Source organism: Camellia sinensis, chromosome 15 (genome assembly GCF_055761805.1).
Source record: "Camellia sinensis isolate YWXY chromosome 15, ASM5576180v1, whole genome shotgun sequence".
Classification (NCBI taxonomy): Eukaryota; Viridiplantae; Streptophyta; class Magnoliopsida; order Ericales; family Theaceae; genus Camellia; species Camellia sinensis.
The window spans coordinates 13565378-13581317 of NC_138975.1; the positions used below are offsets into that span (position 1 = coordinate 13565378).

The following is a 15940-nucleotide window of genomic DNA, read 5'->3' on the forward strand; positions in this document are numbered from 1 at the left end:
GTATTATGGTCATTTGTACAACCAAATTAACACTGTTTGGGTTAAATTAACGGGAGGGGAATCTTAACAATGTCAGAAAAAGTAAGAAATTTTTTTGTAATTATTGAAACTATAGGAGAAGATCCTATAATTGTCAGAAACCTCAACCGAGGCTATGAAGCACGGGTACTCCAAAAATAGTGCCGTACGAGTACCGGGTACTTACCGGGTGCGGGTGCGGGTGCGGGTACGCGTACCGGTACGGCAAAAGAAGGTCCGGTACGTTTGGTTCATTCGGGTATGGCATGGGTACGGCACGGGTATGCTATGGGTACGGCGTGGGTACGCCAGAGCCTTTTTTTTTTTTTTTTTTTTTCTACCCTTGCAGATCAGCAATTTGTTTTTTTTTTTGTGCCCTTGTAGATCAGTAATTTTGATGTTTCTTTCCTGTCCTATCTGTCTGTATAAATTGTATAAGCATATCAGCAAATGATTTTGATGTTTTTAAAAAGCAATTTGAACTAAAAAAAATAACAAGGCCTATAAAAGGTAGTTCTGTGTATGAGTATGCATTAGATCCTCCTAGAATTTCTTTATAAAATCTTTAATCATAACAAACTTTTAAAATTTATGCACAAAACATTAAAAATTGATACTGCATTAGTTGATTAATAGTGGTTGGGAATGATGCAATTTTATGTATTATGCAAATTGCAATTGATAACCTGCCCCAATTGAGAATTTTTTTTCCTTTACTGTTGGCAATTAACTTTAAATCTTTCTTTGTTCTCCTGTTTTTTCTTTGGTCTCACCCTATAAAAATAGCAAATTGATGAGCAAAAAGAAAGATTTTAAAAATAAATTATGATCACAAATTTACAGTGCATAACATGTTAAAGTGAGAGATTTCACAAATATTATTTTTAACGCTTGATGGTTTTAAATTATAGGAAAATGAGTAGTTTTTTTTTTAGTTTTGATATTTAATTTTGATTTGTAGGTTGGATCCTTTAATCATAATTATATTTCAAAAAAAAAAATACCGACGTACCGCAGCCGTACCCGTATCGTACTTTTTTTGAATTTTGCCGAATCGGCGTACCCGCACTCGTACCCGTACCGTACTCATACCCGCACCCGTACTTCCTTGAACCGAGGTAACTGTAATTTACTGTGTAAAAAATAATAATAAAATAATAATATTCATTCATAAGAAAAGAAAAACTTCATACGAATGACCAAACTATATTTGGCTATCACAACATGATTAAATAGGAAGTACCTATATATAAAAAATAACAATAGAACAATAATACATTTACAAGAAAAGAAAAATCTCAAATGGAGATTGATAAAGTACCAGTAATAGTCGTATCCGGTTGAGTCATAAGGTTGACATTATTCTCATTAGGTTGTCTTGTTGGCCATTTGTTTTGAACCAACTCTTGGTACTTCCTCCATAGCCAATTCTCATTAGGTTGTCTCGTTGACCGTCTATTTTGAACTAATTCCTTGTACTTCAGCCCGAGCCATGTGAACAAGCGGCTTTTTTGAACTAATTCCTTGTACTTCAGCCCTAGCCATGTGAACAAGCGGCTTACATGAAGCGCAAAAACAAATGTACATATGGCAAACCAATAAAAAAGCGATGAATTGAAACTGACATAACCCCAAGTCTTTGATGGACTTGTCATTCCTAGTATCAACAAATAAGAAAGAGTCATGCTTGTGATTGTGCAAAGCATTGTGAATATCAGCAGCCATAGTAAAACCTTGTTCGTTGAAGGAAATCCGCTTAAAGCCAGAAGGAGAGTGCTCATAGATGCTAGTAAGGAGAAAGTATTGACAAACAAGAAAGTAGGATAATTGCCATCATTATCGGCTAAAATTGATGTCCCGGGCTTATGGGAAGAGTCGTTCATAGTTTGATTACCATTTCCTTGAGGTCCATCTTGCCAAACACTCCCAGGTGGACTTAGTCCAGATTGATAAGCCATAGTTGTTGTCAAAGTGGATGCTGTTATTAAATGTCCGCGTACTTCTCTAAACCACCCTTGATCAACGTCAAAATACTTGTTCCAATACCTTGAAATTGATTTGCATAAATCCAATGGAGTTTGAGGATTATTATTATTATTATTATTATCAGGCAATGTTGGTAGGGGAGTTTCAAGATCCCTAGCTCTTCGAACACCAGCTTGCAGAAGAAGCTCCCGGATTTCCATGTGTTTTAAGTCTCTGTTAGGACACTGCTCGACAACATCCAAAGCTGTAGAATTATTCTTGTTCTTGGTATTGGGATGTTCATTGACACTTTCTACTTGTAACAAGTATTCTATGGTCTGCACGCGTAAAACATCATTTGATGGGAGTTCCAAAAGAAAGAACAAAGATTAAAACAATTAAAACTTAATCAAATCTTGGATTGCATGAGTTACAGTTATCTAACATGTATATGTATTCTTGATTGGTTTGTGTGACAACCTAATTAGAAGGCGCGCGTGAGATCTTCTATTTCCAAATCTCCTCATCCTTAATCATCTACAATAATTAGGTAGGTCTTGAGATTCCAACACATTGAAATTTTCCTATGATCCCATGGTTGTTGATGACTTGGGACAAAGAAAGATGGAGATTTGGAAAGAGAGAATCCTTGGCCTCAAAAGCTGTCCTCTTTGATTTTACTGTGAACTTCATTACTATACTTTTACGTCATTTTATTATGTCAAATATGTTCTAAAAAGATTTAAACCACCTTCATGAATTTTTAGTTTGAAAATGATAAAATCAAAATTTGAAACATCATTTTATATTAATTTTTTTTTTGTATTTTTTTTCTATTTGTATAACATTACTAAGAAAAAAAGCTAAGCATGTGATGTTAAGGAATGATCATAAAAGGCAAATTACACTGGTAGAATTATACACTTTTGGCTCATTTTGGTTACTATAAATTTATGATTTTATCTCAATTTAATCTAATTGATATCACTCGTTAGTGTTTTTAATAAAAACTACACACATGAACACAATTGTAAACTTACTCACTTTATGAGTTACTTCAACCAACTAGTGAGGTGTCATTCAAAACACAATCACATCTCAGAGAAGGATAGAGAGAGAGAAAAACATGTGGAGGGATGAGGCAAGCGGTGGAAATTGGAAGGAAGAAGGCAATCACTAGAGGGTTTCAGGAGAGAAGGCTAGAAGAGGGAAATGGATGCGACGGGAGCGTGGAAGACGAGAGGCATGAGATAAAGGGAATGAAGGAGGAAAGTACTAGATTGGGACGTAGCAATAGGAGTGGCCATTGACCGGCCCGACTGGGAATTACCTAATAAAGGATTTTGTGTCGGTCTAATAAGTTCAGTCCATTCAGAATATTGGGCCTCTTTGTCAGCTTAAACCCTGCTATGGTTTTAATTATATTTTTTAGCTTTATAGTTTGTCCCAAATTTTACTATAATCTTTATATTTTTAATTTAAACAATTTGATCTCCGCACTTCAAATTTATTTTTAATTTTATCCTTTAGTCTAAATTGGATGTTAAAATTAATAATTTTAAAACACTTTTCAATTTTCTAAGGTTCTAATTTAATTATTCCGTCTAAATTGGAAGTTAAAATTAATAATTTTACAACACTTATCAATTTTTTAATATGCACATATAGACAAAATTAAAGAGTAAGTGATTTTGGGAGATGCATGGAGGTGGAGGTGAAATGTCCATTTTCTTCCTACACAATGGTCATATGTTGTGTAGAAAACCATTAGTCATAAAAAAAGGATAAATAAATTATTAATTGAACCAATTCTTGACAAAATCAATTAATTAGGGATAGACATATTATTTTGATAGAGAAAAAAGAAATCACGTGGGGTATCATAGCATTAGTGGGCCTTAGTTCTAAAGTGACTAGTTGATTTAATTCAATTTATAAAAAGAGACCCGCCGTCAAGATACGCAATGAATTTCACCCATACAATTGGAGTATAGTATAATTATCGAAAGATATTTGACATCTCCAAAATTGAGTCCTGCTCTCCTATCCTATGTGAAAAGCAGGTGCGGAACCCCTCCGGTGGTTAATTAGGGATAAACTCAAGTCAATAGGAAGTGTAAAATAAAGGACAAACTATCAATACACTTACGTATAGTTGTTTGAAAGCTGCAGCAAGATGCAAGAGGGTGTTACCATCTTCGTCTGCAGAGTTCAAAAAAGCGACGTCGTTTGGGTTCAGCAATTCATCAACCAAAGTCTTCAAAACCTCCAAACGGTTGTACTTCACACACAAGTGTAGAACAGTGTCTCCTCCTCCTCCTCCTCCTCCTCCTCTTCTGCCGAGTTTCTCACGAATTGACTCGGGCCGAGCCTGAATCAACAGTTTCACGACCTCTACTCTCCCGTTCATGACTGCCAAGTAGAGAGGAGTCCTACCATCTTCGTCTCGAGCTTTGCAAACGGCGTCGTTCGCATTCAACAGCGCACGAACGATCTCAACGTGGCCCGTTGCTGAAGCCAAGTGGAGAGGCGAGCACCGAGTTAAATCGAGCTCGGCAGCGAGTCCGGGTTTTCGACTCAGAATGGCTGTCGTGAAATCGGAGTGACCTCGTAATACTGCAATGTGCAAGGGAGTTTGGTGATGAAAGTTCATGGTCATGAGAGAGACTCTGTCAAGAATGAGTGGATCTTCTTCCTCCAATCTCTCAAATTCAGGTAAACTTCCATTTAGGGATGCTTTGTAGAGCCTTGTCTCCATAATTGTTCTCTCATTCATGTCGATTTTATCGATTGTTCATTTGTAGTAAGGGATTGAACTTTCCACCCTTAGTATTGTAAGTGTAACACCAAATGTGCGTAGCTTTACTTTGTTAGAGTGCATGTCCAAGAAGTTTCCTATAATCGTTGTATCTTATCCTCGAAGACTTGGACGATGACTTAGGACTCGGACTTGGACGATGACTTAGGACTCTGACAATGTTATAATTGTAAACACAAATTTCGTAAGGGCAATTAAGACACAGAATAAATGCATAAATAATTAATTTTATTAATTATAATAAATGGATACAATCCTCTATAAATTTGCTGTATTACAAAAGAATAGATCATCTAATTCGATTTTTGAAACGGTTGCAATCCAAACGGTTGTGAAAGCTGCTTGTTGAACTAGACAAGTTGATGAATTTCTTCAAGTCTTCGAATGGAGAAACATGGAGAAGAGAGGCTTGATCTCGGGTTTGAATAGCTTGATCTCGAATGAGTTTTGAAATGATTTCTTTGAAATGAGAGATCAAATTTGTATTTGTAACTTGAAAGGATTGACATAAGTTTAGAGTGCTTAATAATTCTTCACTTCAAGTTTGAAGGTTTAGAGAGAATTTTAAGAAAAGAATTTGACAGAGTCTTAAAATTACTTAGAAAACTACAAGACCTTAGCAAAATGTCCCTTCTCTCTTTCTCAATAGTGAGAGTCTCTAATTATATGCTACAAGAGAGACAAATTAATTTTGGCAACTCCAAATTTGATTTTAATTTCCAATAAAAGAGAAATTTGTCTCTCATTTTATAGAAATAATTTGCATTGAAATTTGAATTTGAATTTGACTAAATTTTAACAAAATATCTTCATAGGCTCCACACCTTTGGGTTAATCCAATTGTCAAGATGGGTTCACTTTTCTTTTGGTGTGACTTATAATTTAAAATGGGTTGAGATCCATAATTTTGATAGACCCACATCCATTTGAAAATTTTGACTATTTTGATTTTGACTAATTAAGAAAATTTTATTTATCTTGATTAATTAAACGGTGATTAAATTTTTTAAAAATTTTGATGTCTACAAATTGGCTCACTTGAAGACTTAGGCAATATGCTTGTTTACCATCAAGGAAAAGTCTTGAAGTATTTTGTGGACATGGTGGCTTGTTGTAGGCCATGGTTTATTTTTTATTTTTTTTTAAAGCTGGGGACTGGAGCAATGCATGTGAAACAATTCGTGCTTGTGTGAGCATCAAGAACCATAAATACCATTTTCAGCAATGGGCCATTCAAGGAAGTTGATAAGCTTGACCTCCTCTCCAGCATATAATTGAGAATTTTTCACAGTAGTTTTGTGTCAATTTTGATAAAAATCAATTCTTCAATTTGACAACCTTAATTTGAGAGATATTTTGATTCCCCCCGCCCGCGAAATTACATGCACAGCAAGAGGAGCAAATTATTCTTTTGCCACTCTTGCCAAAGTTGGAATGGTCAACTCTTCTTATTTTATTTTATTTTTTTTGTTTTTGTTTTTTGTTAGGATTTATTGTGAAAGAGTATTCTACAAGTATAAATATGCACGAGATGTGCCGCCGATCGAGGAAAGAGCAGCCATTTGGATTTTCAGTCTTGTTTTCCAATTCGTTCCACTGCACAGGTCAACACACAACCATCAAGCTAGGAGTGTGACGTTCCAAAAATCAGAAATATCAGATAATATAATATCTATTAAATATAATTTTTTTTTTTCTAAAGTTACAAGAGTAGGAAACGTTACTAATGAGTTCTTTGATTAATAACCAAGCAATATCCCAGAAAGGTTGGAGGAGTCAAAATAGCCTCCCTTCTAAGTCTAACCACCGTAGATAGCAAAACTACATTTTTGACAGATCTTGACAAGGTATTAACAGATGGCCTACATGAGTTGACGGAGCGTAAGGATAGGTTACAAATGTTATATATATACAAATTACAAAATCATGTTTTAAATATAATATGGGATCTATCACTTACAATCTCAAAACACGTTTAACATAACTAGTTCCTAAATCTCATAGGATAGCCATACGTCCTCAAATACTTCAGCTTTGCCTTCGACCAGCCTAATAGTCTTCAATACCTGGCATGAAACGCCGTGAGTTTTGAATGCCCAATAAACGTGCACACACCCCGTCCCTTTTTCCCAATCCAATACACCATCATATTTATAGCAAGCAAGTAGTGAAACATGATATTCAAGTCAATAACAGCAATTTCAATAATAGAGGAAAGGAACATGTCATTTAATAGATAACAAAGGCTATAATGTTAGTGGTTAGTATTCTAAAAATCCCCTAAAGAGATTCCATCCTCCCAACCACAAGAATTGGACACCGGACTATTCAGAACTCCCTCTTTTGCTGCTTTGTTGCAGAACTAACCTCGAATGCCTACCAACGGTTATATACCGCGTAGCACCAACCACAGGGTCTCAAAAGGGATAGCAAAAAAAAAAAAAGGTTTTATCTCCTGAATCTAACCTTATCCTTCCAAAAAAGTTTTATCATCCTGAATGTCCCATCCGGACCCAACCTTATCTCACCAATCAAACCATCGCAAAGAGTCTGAATACGTCCGTTCCATTCTAGGGTTTACGCGACAACCTCTTGCACAAGACTTAAACTTCAATTAGGGAGCACATCCTATCAATCTATACATAACACATATCATCTCTTCATTATTCAAGTGATCGAAAATCCAATACCATCTCAATTAAGTTTCTCGTTAAGTTAAATGTTTTAAATCAAGTTAGAACAAACTCAACAAGATAGTAATATCCATATAAGTATGAACATCATTAAAATGAAGAAGATAAGGAACATAACGATAACACATGCAATATCATACCAAGGCATGATCATAAAATAATAAGTATATTCATGAACACAAGAGCATAAAACACCCATGCAAAACTAAATTTCCAGATTCAATACCATTTAAATATTAAAATCAAAAGGGCTATTTCAGATATTTCCCGAACCTAGCCTTCGTATGGTTCGTAGAGACTTCAATCTAGTTTTTAGAACATGTTTCGGAAATGTGATAGCTTTTCTAGATTTTTAATTATTTAAGAAATGCTCCAGCACTGTCCAGATTCGTCGATTATTACGAAAATCAGATTTTCTCACAAACCGCTCACTCGTTTTCAATGAAACCAATTTTAGTTGAAAGATAACTCCTTAAGGAAGATTTTTACATAAAATGGAGGTCCAGAAGATTTTTATGTATTTTTATAGAATTTTTGAAAGTTGGCTGTAAAATAGATTTTTCTGGCATAGTTCTTGAAAATAGAAAGTTGATGAAAAAAGAGGTCGGCTAGGGGAAAATTTTCACTTCTCTTGTGATGAAAACATGATAAATAATATGTATTAAACTCAGAAATTTAAGGTGAAGGTGTGCCTTTGGAAATTTTTAGAGTTTGATATGGAAAAAGGTAGTCTTATACCAATTAAGAGAAATACAGGAAGGGTAGAATCAAGGTTCAACTTGTTTCATTTTTAACATGGGAATACTATCAAAACACATTTGTAATGAATGTTTAAAACTTCTAAGAGCATGTATTTGAAAAAGGAAAATAAAAGAGAGAGTTGTGTTGTGGCTTACTTGCTAGGCTAGGCCAAGTTGAACAAGATTGCTCTCCTCTTCCTTCCTCTCCCTCTCAAGACTTTTCTCTTGCTCTCCTTTCTCTCCTCTAGGCTGAATGTAGGTGTGTGTGTGTGTGTTGTTTGTGTATGCTATGCTAAGTGGGTGGTTGTATATATAGACAAATTTGGTGTAAAAAGACACAAAGGCCCATTAGTTGGAATTGGTTTGAAAAGTTTGGATTTACTTGGAGTCTAATGGAATAGGGAGTGATTAGGGGACTTAATTATGTGATTAGACAAGATTTAGTTGGCCTCCAGTTGGAATGGAACTAGGTTGGGAACATAACCCTTGTACTTGGTACTTTGCTTCTAGAATGTCATAATTACAAGTCTTGAAAATTGGTCCCTCACACTCTCCTAGGTTGGTCGGCTATGGGGAAGGGAAATGGAGAATATTTTATTCAATATATGTGTACTATGGACATATTCCCAATGTATACATATAGAATTGGTACCAAGGTCATTATTGTTCCACGATTTCAAGGGATTTGTTTGTACTAAAGTACAATGATTATAGCCTAGGAGGTATGATGGCTAGCCATGTGCTCAAGATTTGGGGAGATTTTTCTATTTATTTTGTGTATAAATTCCATAGATATTGTGTACAAAAAGATTTGATGAATAAGAGGTATAAATATATATATACAATGGTGCTAACTTGGGGTCAATTTGTGATTTAAGTGAAATATGAGGTCTAAGGCCTTAATTTTGGAACATTTATTTTAGAGTAGGATTTAACTAAGTTAGGGTTAGAGAATCTAATTTGGTTTGAATTTCTTGTTTCGAACAAAAAAGCGATCAACCGACAAACGTGATAAAGATCGGAAAAACCTAGGGTTTCCAAGTGGTAATTTCATATTTAGGGAGTCAATTAGAGTATTAGAAATTATTTCTAAGTTTCTGAAATTGATTAGGGTCTGCATTTTTTTGTTGGCGCATGTATTTTGATCCTAGGGTTGCAATTAAGAAACTGAGGAACTTCAAGGAAATAATTTAAAAATAAGGGACTTTTATGAAATTAAAATTTTCAGGGGCCTCACAAGAAGCATAGTAAAAGATTGTAGAGTCACAAAAGGACAGAGCAATGAAGAGGTAAAACTCATGCTCTGCACCATACATGACATCATCAACAAAGCTTTAGGTTTTGATACTGCTGGTGGGCATATTGCAATTATTGTACATATTCCATTTACATGTCTAGTAAGAATATGTGTAATTATTTATTTATTTTTTAAAATTGCACCATTTCACCAACCCCTTCAAATTATAGATTATTTCAGCATTGAATGCTTACAAAACTAATGCCATCATTAGCATAGATGATTAGTTTGACTTATGTGGGGAATGCGTCTATTGAGCTACTCGCTTGGATATTAGGCTAATGACGTAAACACTTCCACCATCACTTTTCGACCATAGGTGGTTAGTTAGACATATGTGAGGGAATGCGCCTATTAAGCTAGTCGCCTGAATATTAGGTTAGTGAAGTAGACACTTCCATTACTACCCATTCAACCATAGGTGATTAGTTTGACTTATGTCGGGAAATACGCCTATTAAGCTAGCAGTTTGAATATTGGGCTAGTGAAGTGGACACTTCCACCACCACCCATTTGACCATAGGTGGTTAGTTTGACTTATATGGGGGAATGCACCTATTGAACTAGCTGCCTGATATTGGGCTAGTAAAGTAGACATTTCCATCACCACTTTTCTAACCTAAGTGGTTAGTTTGACTTATGTTGGGGAATGTGCTTGTTGAGCAAGCCGCTTGGATATTGGGCTAGTGACGTAGACACTTCCACCACCACCTATTCGACCATAGGTGGTTAGTTTGACTTGTGTGGTGGAATGCGCCTATTAAGCTAGCCACCTAAATATTGGGTTAGTGAAGTAGATACTTCCACCACCACCTATTCGACCATAGGTGGTTAGTTTGACTTATATGGGGCCATGCGCCTATTGAGCTAGCTGCCTGGATATTAGGTTGGTGAAATAGACATTTCCACCACCACCCATTCGACCATAGGTGGTTAGTTTGACTTATGTGGGGGAATGCGCCTATTGAGCTAGCCGATTGAATATTAGGCTAGTGAAGTAGATATTTCCACCATCATCCTTCGACCATAGGTTGTTAGATCAATTTTTCACCATGAGCATGTCATTTACCCACTCACTATCATTTATTTAATTATATGTTTGCAACTTCTAATTGATGTAGCTTGTCACAATGTATTCATACAATATGCTTGAGCATACATGCCCCTAAGAGAAGTAGCATAAAAGTAATGGTCAAAGGACATTTTTTTTTTCTTGATTGAACTTAGAGGACAACCCCAAGCTGCCTACTTATCCCACAAAGGATCAAGTCAAAATGTAATTCAATTTGTTTTTTGTTTTTGTTTTTGTTTTGTTTTGTTTTTCTTCCTAAGATAGTTTAGACTCATGTCAAGGAGTTTAGTGTTTGAGAGATAGTTTAGACTTGTATCAAGGAGTGTCTTTATTTTTTTGAGACAATTTAGACTCGTGTCAAGGAGTGTCTTGATTTGTGGGATAGTTTAAACTCATGTTAAGGAGTGTCTTGATTTGTGAGACAGTTTAAACTCATGTCAAGGAGTGTCTTGAACTTTTGTTGCATTTGGGAGATGACATGTTCACTTTCATCCTCGTTATCTTTCATTTGGTCTTCGCCTTGTCTAGTTGACACAATGGTGCGTCGTTTGGCTTTGAAATGGCCCACATGACTAACTTCAATTGTTGTTACGTGCTTCATTCGAGAAGGAATTATACTTCGCATCTCTTGATTTTTTTCCGTATGAAATGGTTTTGACTTTCTTAGCCATTGTTTTCTGCTCTTATGTTTTGGACTTTGTGCTTTTGTTCTCCAATCGAGAAAAGACTGACCTTCATGGTAGAAAGATTGTTCTTTCATCTTCTTGGTTACCAATGCTCAACCTATTGAAAATTGACGTACGAGGTAGAGGAGGTTCAATAAGATCAAAGACTGAAACTAGAGAGATGGGATTTTGACTTTGGTCGCTCTCTATCTCTTCATTAGCTGAAACCATGTATACTGTCTCAACCAAGTCATCATTAAAGTACCCTTTTGGAAAGAAGTCAAGTAGGATGATTGGTGTGGGCAAACTTTGTTCAGGCACCTTGTTTACTTGAAGCGTCCCCTTGTCCTTTCTTTTTGCCATATTCCATTTGGGTTGCCAATGAGAATTCTCCTTCTTCATTTAAGGAGACTGAGTATTAGATTTATCTTTTCTTGACTTATTTGGTGCCACGAAAATCCAATCCTCATCACTTTTTGCAATTGGATCTTCTTCAATGCTAGTGTGAGCATATAGATCTTGACTTGGGACTTGTATTGTCACAGGTTCAAATGAGCCAAACTGAATGGTTTTGGAGATTGCCCCCAGTACCACAGTTAAGGATTGTAGTATTTCTATCTTAGAGTTTGAAGTTGCTGAACTTTGGGACCCAACAATAACGATTGTATGGTTGGACTGTGCAACTTCTTCTAGGTCTAGTTGGATTTTGTTCTTTATTCTTTGCTAAATCCAGTATTAGTTCCTTTAACACAAAGCACTTCTCAGTGGGATGGCTAACAATCCGATGGCAGTGACAATACTTTGGGTCATTGACGCGACCTATCTCTTCTGGACGCTTGCATTTTGATAATTTGATGACCTTCTTCTCAAGTAGATCTTCCAACATGTCAGGCACATCAGAGTCTGGGAAAGGGTATTTCTTTTCTTGTAGCTCTTTAAGACTCAACCGTTCTTTTATTTGGGAATGGTCTTCTTTCTTGACATCATTTTTCTTATCTTTGTAGGATGCCTTGTCAAGAGACATTGTGATGACCATTGACTCCTTAACTAAGGCCTCATTTGGGAACATGCTATTTTAGTACCTTTTTGGCTTTTTGGCTAAAATATGAGGTAAAAAAACTAGTATGTTTGGAATGACTTTTTGATTTTTTACGAAAAGATGTACAAAAAGTAGAGAGAAAATGGAATCTTTGATTTTTTGGTATAGGTTATAGACTTTTTGATTTTTTAGTAACTTTTTGACTTTTAAGCTAAAACAAGCACATGCCAAACGAGGCCTAAGTGGCCAAAAGACTTATCTCCTTTCTTGTCATCCATATCTTTTCTATGCTCGAGGTAGGAGGCTTCTTTCCACCATGGTTGGCTATGCTGATCTCCATGTCATGAGCGCATGTAGCCAATTCCTCAAATGTATAAGGGCGAATGCCTTGAAGGATGTAGAGAAGTCCCTAATGCATGCCTTGCATGCACATTTCAACAACAAAGACCTCAAGGAGATGATCTTTGCTGTCCAGGATTAGAGCGTGCCAACGGCTGATGTAATCCACCACAGACTCACTTTTCCATTGCCTAGTGTTAGTAAACTCCACCATACTCACAGTTTGGCGGGTGCTGTAAAATCGATTTAAGAATTCTCGTTCCAATTGTTCCCAACTATCAATTGACTCATGTTCCAAGTCAGTATACCAATCGAAGGCATTTTCTTTCAGGGATTGAACAAATTGCTTGACAAGGAAATTTCCTTCTGTCCTAGCACTGTCGCATGTTTTAACGAAATAGACGATGTGTTGCTCTGGATTACCCCTTCTATTAAACTGCACGAACTTGGGAGGTTGATAATCGATTGGCATTTTGAGGCTATCCATCTACCTTGTATAAGGCTTAGAGTACACGAGAGTGCTTTGAGGGACGCCACTGTACTGGGCTCTGGTTGTGTTTGTTATCATGTCTTGGAGCTGTTGGACATATAATAAAGCAACAGAAATTGGTTGAACACATGGACCAGCTGCTGGCTTTGCAATAGATGTATGATGAGTCTCATTACTAACGACTTGTTTGGAGTTTGATGCGAGGTCTATCTTTTGAACAAGTGTGGCTTATGATGTAAAGCCAGGTGGATGGGAATTATCTTGACTTGTTTTGCCAACATTTTGTGCTTCTAACTTGTTCATTAGTGAAGCGATTTGGAGACCTTTCTTTTCAACAGTCTTGGTGAGTTTTTCAATAGCACGAGCCATTGTTGCTAGTTGTTCCTCCACCAAAGTAGTGCCAGTAGTCATGACTTGCATAACCACTGAACATGATGAAAGGAGTGACTTGGCGAGACAAAATTTCTCGGACTAGCAGGAGATGACCCCGAGTATGAACCCATGCTTGAGTTTGCGTCACGAGCTAAGGAAGTTGACTGTGGAGAGAAGCCTTGTGGCAGTGAACCTTCCGAGACAGAAGCAAGTAGCTTCAAGTTCCCTATTTCTTTTTTCTTTGCCTTGGATATGGAAACAACTGCGAATTTGTGAGATTTGTCATGCACCTGCTTTGTTGCGTTAGTGATTGGCATAGCCCCATTAGTTGCAAAAGAAATGGTAGCCTTGGCCTTGCTGCGAGTAATTGGACCCGTAGAGCTGTTGTTGCTGCTTATCGTTACGGCGGTGTTCCTGCTAGTAGTCTTGTTGCTCGGAGCAGTTTGAACCTTCTAAAAGGCCATTGCACTTGATCAAACAAACTTTGGAAAGCTGATTTAGGAGAAAGTGATGAGAGGCAGAGGGGTCCCACTGGGCGTGCTAAAATTTGTAAACACAAATTTCGTAGCTGCAATTAAGACATGGAATAAATGCACAAATAATTAATTTTATTGATTATAATAAATGGGTATAATCCTCTGTAGATTTGCTCTATTACAAAAAAACATATTCTTTAATTCGCTCTCTGAAACAGTTGCAATCCAACAGCTGTAAAAGCTTGTTGTTGAACTAGACAAGTTGATGAATTTTTTCAAGTCTTTGAATGGAGAAACTTGGAGAAGTGAGGCTTGATCTCGGACTTGAATGGCTTGATCTCAAACGAGTTTTTGAAATGATCTGTTTGAAAGAAGAGATCAAATTTGTATTTGTAACTTGAAAGGATTGACACAAGTTTAGAGTGCTTAATAATCCTTCACTTTAAGTTTGAAGAGATTTAGAGAAAATTTTAAGAAAAGAATATGACAGAGTCTTGAGATTACTTGGGAATCTACAAGATCTTAGCAAAATGTCCCTCATCTCTTTCTCAATAATGAGAGTCTCTATTTGTAGGCTTCAAGAGAGACAAGTTAATTTTGGCAACTCCAAAATTTGATTTTAATTTCCAATAAAAGAGAAATTTGTCTCTCATTTTATAGAAATATTTTGCATTGAAATTTGAATTTGAATTTGACCAAATTTTAACAAAATATCTTCATGGCCCCCAAACTTTTGGGTTAATCCAATTGTCAAGATGGGTTCACTTTTTTTTTAGTGTGACTCATAATTTAAAATGGGTTGAGGTCTATAATTTTGCTAGGACTCACATCCATTTGAAAATTTTGACCATCTTGATTTTGACTAATTAAGAAAATTTTATTTATCTTGATTAATCAAACGGTTAATACTTATAGTCTAATTTGAGGGAATAATAATTTACCCATTTTAGTTATTTATATGAAGAAAAATTGAGTGATTAATTTTGCTTCTGTTCGCCTAGCCCAACCACACCGTAGTGTTGGGTTTGTGCACTTAATCCCAAGCTCTAAATCAATTATCTAAACTGTTGGTTTGTTGGGGTCATCGAGTAGATCATTCTTGTAAAAAAAAAAAAAAACTTGATTGAATATTGGTAGCTGACAAAATTCTGTTTAAGATGAGCTTGAACAAAACAAATTTTGAAACTCCATAATTTAAAAAAAAAAAAAATTTGAACCAAGGTTGTTAAAATCGGGATCCTACGTTGGATCGTTGGAGGTGTTGATAGGATCAGATCGTAGAATCGGATCGAGGATCGTAAGACCTACCGAAAAGGACAAATTACATAATAATTTAATTTAAATAAATATTTCTTATAAAGTATACACGAAATGAGCCTATATTCTATTAAAAAAAGTGAAGATATTATGAAAAATATAATACTCTATGTAAAATGTACATGTAATATTATACAATAGAAGACTCGATGGCAAAAGTATTGTATTTCATCAAAAAAGAAGGTGAAGAAGAAGAAAAATTCTATAACAAAATACTTTACAATCTACAATAATGCATAAAAAGTGAAGAAAAAATATTTAACAAAGTTGGATATGAAAATATATTAAAAACTCAAAAGAATAACTTAACCGAATGATAAGGTTTGTCGTTAACATCCCTGGTGGAACGGATTCAAGTCACAAAAATAATCTCTCCAAAAATTGGGATAAAATTGCAATCATCTTGCCCTCCTTAGACTCTGCTAAAGCTATGTTTGTTTTTCCGACTATTTAATTTTTTTAAATTACCGCAATATTTGAATGTTTGTTTTCTAGTTTGTTTTTCTTAGTCTATTTGATTCAATACTACTTAATTTTTATTATTTATTTTGACCACATAAATTGGTATTTAGACCACAAACATAAAATTTACAATAAAATATGTCATACAATACAAAATAAGGCTTGTAAATTGGATCG

At 35.6% G+C, this 15940-nt stretch overlaps 1 protein-coding gene across 1 annotated transcript; it reads right to left on the minus strand.

The window, feature by feature from the left end:
- Nucleotides 1-1146: 1146 nt before the first annotated feature.
- Nucleotides 1147-4868, minus strand: LOC114296638 (uncharacterized). The gene is made up of 2 exons (XM_028240949.2): nucleotides 4133-4868; nucleotides 1147-2321 (listed from the first exon to the last, which is right to left on the minus strand). The coding sequence occupies exons 1-2, from the start codon at nucleotides 4757-4759 to the stop codon at nucleotides 1317-1319; spliced, it is 1632 nt and encodes a 543-aa protein (XP_028096750.2). The 5' UTR covers nucleotides 4760-4868; the 3' UTR covers nucleotides 1147-1316.
- Nucleotides 4869-15940: the final 11072 nt, after the last annotated feature.

Coding starts and splice junctions, on each gene's coding strand:
- LOC114296638 (XM_028240949.2), bottom strand. CDS start 4,759: ATGAATGAGAGAACAATTATGGAGACAAGGCTCTACAAAGCATCCCTA. Junction 2,322..4,132: donor CAGCTTTCAAACAACTATAC/GTAAGTGTATTG, acceptor TTACGCGTGCAG/ACCATAGAATACTTGTTACA.